The 5,998-nt window shown below is 32.6% G+C and overlaps 1 protein-coding gene across 7 annotated transcripts; it reads right to left on the minus strand.

The window, feature by feature from the left end:
- Nucleotides 1-292: 292 nt before the first annotated feature.
- On the minus strand, nt 293-5,107 carry LOC114289257 (uncharacterized). Of its 7 annotated transcripts, XR_014338515.1 has the most exons (7): nt 4,975-5,083; nt 4,727-4,764; nt 3,459-3,717; nt 2,654-2,769; nt 2,366-2,554; nt 1,539-1,719; nt 293-614 (listed from the first exon to the last, which is right to left on the minus strand). XR_014338515.1 is itself a non-coding variant. In XM_082883884.1 (6 exons), the coding sequence occupies exons 1-5, from the start codon at nt 5,070-5,072 to the stop codon at nt 1,557-1,559; spliced, it is 390 nt and encodes a 129-aa protein (XP_082740010.1). In that variant the 5' UTR covers nt 5,073-5,107; the 3' UTR covers nt 293-614; nt 1,539-1,556. The 7 variants fall into 7 exon arrangements, 1 of the variants encoding a protein (XP_082740010.1); XR_014338517.1 differs by lacking the exon at nt 2,366-2,554 and having other exon boundaries at nt 1,539-1,574; XR_014338516.1 differs by lacking the exon at nt 2,366-2,554.
- Between the last annotated feature and the right edge of the window lie 891 nt (nt 5,108-5,998).

Raw genomic sequence — 5,998 nt, forward strand, 5'->3', positions numbered from 1 at the left:
ATACAGTCGCAAAAGAGCTTTTGTGACGGTTTATGCGACGGCAAATGGGGGTCACGAATGTGGGGGTGGCAAATACTTTTTGTGACAGCAAAGCAACGGTCGCAAATTATTCGCGACTGCCTAAACTATTTATGGCGACCACTATTTTGCTGTCGCAAAAAATAAAGAAAAATGCTAACATGTTTTTTGGCGACCATTTTGTTACCGTCGCAAAAAGCAAAAAGAAAAAATGAAACATAAAAGTGTAATGTTAAGCATTCTAAGAATAGCAATGACAAGAATTCAAACAGTATAACTTTGTAGTTTAGTCAAATATTGCATTTGAATCTCAAAATTGGAGCCATATGTAAAAGTTATTACAACTAAAAAACTGGAAAAAGTTCTTTTATTACATTTTAAACTTTAAAACACATTTGGGACTACACAATTTCATATTAAAACACAAGATCCGTCTTCATACTAAAAGCCCAAAACCCAAAAAATGTGAAAATAACAATTTGCTGAGGAGAATTTCCCCTTCTTGATTACCAACATGGTTCTTCGCTCGCAAATTTTGATCTGGAAGTCACTAAACTTGTCCGAGTTCATAAACATAAGGTCATTCTTCTTCGAGTCTAAACAACAGCCCAACAAAGCATATCAGAAAATTACAAAGTCAAAAGAGCATATCAATGCTATGAAAATTGTGAGGATCTTTTGAAGTGACTTTCTTTGCACACAAACAGATATTTCAAATCCACTTACAATTACAACTTCCCTAGTATCAAATTCAGTATGGAAAGCATATGTGAAACAATTTAAGAAAACCAGACTAATTACAAAATATATAAATCCAAAAAATCAATCTCTGAGACACAGACAGCGAGTCCCACATCGAAACAATATGAGAAAAAAGAGTTGTATGTATAAGATGAGAAGTACAAGGTACAACCTTGAACAAGATTTATTCTATAGGATCCGTCTTCATATTAAAAGCCAGAACAAAAACTATTTATTTTCCACCATTTTAGACTTTAAAACACATTTGGGACTGCACAATTTCATATTGAGAAGATTGACTGATATTATGAGCAACTAGATAAATGGAATTAGGCTTGTTATCCAAATAATATTGTGTCCAAACCTGTAGCCCACACCCCGTTTGTTAGTTGACCAAATTAAGTCAATGGACTATCTAAGTTATGTCATCTTTACAAGAATGTTCACTGACTCATCAGCACTTATGGCAAGAATGGCCACAAAACACTAGAAAAAGGCTCACCCTATATCAATTTTTAAATAACTTTTATCTGGTGTCATTAAGTTTTTTTCTTCTAAATATGATTGCTTATAAAGATCCACTTTGATAGGCCATTCAAGCGTATAAGGATGTTAAGATAGTTGACAGGAGTGAAAACACATAAAAAGAGATAGAAAATGAAGAACATGGTGTTATGGATCACTCACTAGAATCCAATGGTAGTTCAGATCTTTCAAATCAAATCATTATTGTTATTTTTCATTCCTATATGAAATATGAGATGTACAAAAAAACTCACCATGGAGATATATGTTCCTCAAATCCAAGCTTGCACCTGATCAACACACATTATGATGAGGAATAGATCAGAACACAAAGTACCCAACTTCTAGATCTTTCAAAGCTGCATTGAGAAAACAAGCAGCAGCAAGGAAACGGCAATCCAAATAATGTCACTCCAATTTCTAGATCTTTCAAAGCTGCATTAAATTAAAATAAAAAAATCCAAATAATGTCGCTCCAAATTCCCAGCAAAAATAAAAAATAAAAAAAATGAACTAAGCATCATCAATGTGAACTAAGCATCTACCAGAACGATCTCAAGTAGGCTAAGAATTTCTTATTTCATTAAAACTGAACAAAATTAAATTAAAGTATATGAGTAGCATTTGTAACACATTAGTGTAGAAAACACAAAATCATACTTAAATCACCAATGGATCAAACTCCATTATGCACAGAAAATTAATAAATTCAATTTCAATAAATAGATATGCATAAATTGCTGCAAAATACAAAGAATATATATATGTATATATATATATATATAGAGAGAGAGAGAGGGGAGGAAAAAAACATGCCAGAGATTAATCGAAGGAAATACCTAAAAATGTTGATTTTGTGTTGCCCTATAGAGATCATTTTGGACAATCCAATGGGCAATTTGAGTGACAATGAATGAAAAATAGAGATTTCAAAAGAACCATAAAGAGAGAATAGGAGATTGAGAAACAGAGAGAGAAAGCAAGATTGAGAGAGACAGAGAGAGATAGAGAACGAGATTGAGAGGTCGAGAGAGTTCATAGCCATTTCCTTGTTTAATCTCAAAAGTGAGCTGTAGATTACCTTTTTCTTTTTCTACTTTTCTGCTAAGGCGACTGTTCCTGTGTCCTGTGGACCTGTTTGGATATGAATCTGGACCACTCAAAGTCTTACACAGATCATATCCTCCCAAATGTTGGTTCAAGTCAAAGTTTTTTAACTCTTCAAAATTGACGAATTTCAAATTCTAGGGCTGAAAATCAAATTCATCGCCTGAGATTTGCACACAACTAACTAAGGTTTATGAGATATTTATCAAATCTCAAAACACTTCACAGATAATAAATTCATTTCCTAGAGTTGGAAACTAACCTGTTCAATATGTCCTTGAGGAAAATAGAACACGTGCTGGCCTTCATGAGGCATTGTCACAAGCGGACCAGCACAAGCGCGCCATAGCTCTGTGTAAAGCGCTGTTTTGGGATCCACTGCACCAACAAGAAATGAAAGAAAAAAAAAACTTGAAATCAAAGCCAGAGATCATTGTAAACTCGTCGAAAAAGCGCCGGAATTACAGAGAGTTAAATCGATGAATATGTGTCAAACATACAATTAAAGTTGGAATGTTTTATAATTCTAATGTCTCTGAGACCCAGCATGCTAACAATGATTTAACTACAATCATAAAGCTATAAAGTTTCAAAGTTTTGCTTTTATTTTCAATTGAAAAGTTGTAACATGAAGGTTTGAACTCATTCAGCTAAGCAAATGATACAGCCACAAAATGAAAACAACTCAAGGAACTACTTCTCTACCAGAATTCTGCAAACGATGAGACTAAGAATTTTGTTTAATTCCAAAATTTATAGCAAGTAAAACTAGGTGACTGGAATATCTTTAAATGAGACAGTACAAAAATGAAAGACAATATCAAAATCAGATGAATGAACATCATAGATAATAAGACAAAATATAAAAACCATAGATCATGCTTTTAACTGTTATGCTAAGCAATAATTTTAGTACATTTTATAGTATAACTTGAAAAACCATGCAGCAATATGTAGCCACGCAGCATAGCAAATAGGGCAAGGCCACAACAGTAAGGAATAGATAGAGCAGCAGCTGGCAGCAAAGCATATAGCAGCAGCATACAACAAAAGGAGCAAAAAAATACCTCCAGACACAGCCCACCGGGATAGGCTTCAAAAAAAGACCAGATGTAATAATCATCCACTCAATACAACGTCCAAAATTAGATATCCATTAAGGTAAGCTAAGTACAAAATTAGCATAAATTAAAAACACCAACTTTCCTTTTTGAGGACCACTCAAAGAACAGCTGCATTTTTGCAGCCTGGCCCTCTTAATGTCCTCCAAGCCCACATCAAACAGACCAACCTTCAGCTTTACTTTATGTGATGCTTCAGCATATCCTGTGATCACCAACAATGAGAACAGTCAGCAAAAGATGGCCTCTCAACTGAAAGCATACTCTCTATATTTCCTTCTCTCGCTACACATCCGATCATCAAGAGCAATTACATGAATAAAAATGATGTGATGAGAAGAGGAAGATATAGTGATACATAGGTAGTTTGAGCATATCCAAGCTTATCTATAACAGATTTATTAATAACTTTTAGGGACTAGATTGTTAATAGTAGTAGTTCAAAATGCTTTAGAGCGAAACTTTGAATAACCTAAAGCATAGCACAACCATTAGAGTTGTCAATATCAAATTCATAAATATTCTAGATCTGCTCCTGTTGCTTCTCCAAAGGCTAACCTTACAATTCAAATCACAATCAATTAACATCACAAAGATTATGAAACATACAGGGAACTTTGAAAATGTTTAATCATAGAGAAAATCAAATTCAAATCTAACTTGTAATGAAAAGCACTAAACAGATTGAAATTGTAATCAACATATACAAATTATAATGAAATCAAAACATACACTCATGTTGTATACTGTATTGAAATCAGAAAGCTTAGCAGAACGAAAATTATAATTGATTCTTTGCAAATTATACCCGAATCAGAAGAAGAATAAAAGAGAGAATGGGAAAACCTTGGCCCAAATCCAATGCTCTAAGAAAATCTCTCAATAAAACACAATCTAAAGGAATTCAATTGCAATCCACAGTAACAACTATAGATATATCAATGAAATTAATCAAAGGTCCACAATTCTATATATATCACCATTGACCTATATATGTAGCAATTTTTGCATATGTTGAAAAAAGTATTGATGCTCAGAAATCACAATAAAAATTATCAAGATTTGAAATATAAATATGGCCTCAATGAACAACAATTGAAATATAAGAAGTAGATAGAAAGAGGAAACACAATGATTGAAGAGAAGAAGAGAGTGCGAAGAACAGAATTCCAAATGATACTGAAATAAAATAGTGAAAAACAGAAATCACGTACCTTTGAAGAAATTGCGAAGAACAGAATTCCAAATGATACTGAAGGCATCGATCATAAGAAGAAATCGCAAAGAACATAAATTGAAGAATAGAAATCGCGAAGGGCAGATGAATGTATCGATCTAAACCCTAGCAAATATATATACAGAGAGAGAGAGAGAGAGGGGCGATGGAGATCGAGAGAGAGAAAGAGAGGGATTGAGAGATCGAGAGATATTGACAAATCAAGAGAGGAAGAGTGATTCATACCTGTATTTGGGCGAGCGAGAGAAAGAGAGCGATGTCGAGAGTTTGAGCAAGGGGGCAAATATAAATAAACGAAAATAAGAGAAATAAAGCACATACATAAACGAGACTTGGAAAATAGTATATTTTTTGCTACAGTTAAATAGACAGTCGCAAGAAAATAGACGCAAAAAGTCCATCATCTAGTAGTGATGCCTTAACATGTAATCAATAATCTGTTTAACCACCAGTTTTCGGCTCATTATTTTTGTATTACAACCTACTCACTTAAGAGAATACAAAACCACTCAAACTCATCTCAACCGATGGTTGAGTCCTACTTTAATTTCAAATTAAAGTTGTCGAAAATTCATTATTTTCCAACATAAAATAAGGTAGCACAAACGTGTAACTAAAAACAAAAAATGTATTTATTTTATTTTATTTTTTGGATTGACCCCTTATGCATATCATATCGTATAGGATAAATTGTATTTAACTTCAAATAAAATATAATTTTTTTTTATAATTTTGAGATAATTATATAAACCATCCTTTTAGTTAGATTAGAGCATCTCTAACTTATATGCTGATTTTGATATGTCAAATAAAATTAAAAATTTGAATGACAAATTGACATAGGCTTTATATGCTAAATTTTGATATGTCAAATAAAATTAAAAATTTGGGTGACAAATTGGCATAGGCTAATTTGATATCTCTTGAGGCTCTTTAATTTATATGTCAAATTTTATTATTGAAAATGAATTAAAATATTATTTTATTTCTAAAAAAAATTTTATAATTATTTTTATAACTCTCCACACTAATTAAAATAAATTTCTTTTGGAAAGATGTTTAATCCCATTTAAATATGATTTTATTCCTGAAAAATTGCTATAATTATAAAATATTTTTTTAAAGGTCCAGCTTGTCTCAAGTTGAGATCAAGACTGGACCCGTCCAGTTCGGCCCATGGGGCCCACTTTTTGGGCTCGTTTTGATAATCCGAACCGTTCAATGTGTAGAACTCGTCGAGTACTACATG

This window comes from Camellia sinensis, chromosome 8, assembly GCF_055761805.1.
Source record: "Camellia sinensis isolate YWXY chromosome 8, ASM5576180v1, whole genome shotgun sequence".
NCBI classification, from domain to species: Eukaryota; Viridiplantae; Streptophyta; class Magnoliopsida; order Ericales; family Theaceae; genus Camellia; species Camellia sinensis.

Bases quoted from the DNA above. Each gene is read 5' to 3' on its own strand.
- LOC114289257 (XM_082883884.1), bottom strand. From the start codon at position 5,072: ATGTATGTGCTTTATTTCTCTTATTTTCGTTTATTTATATTTGCCCCC. The intron at 4,765-4,974 runs GTATGAATCACT...CGATGCCTTCAG, and splicing joins TCTCGCTCGCCCAAATACAG to TATCATTTGGAATTCTGTTC. The intron at 3,718-4,726 runs GTACGTGATTTC...TGGTGATCACAG, and splicing joins TCTTCGCAATTTCTTCAAAG to GATATGCTGAAGCATCACAT.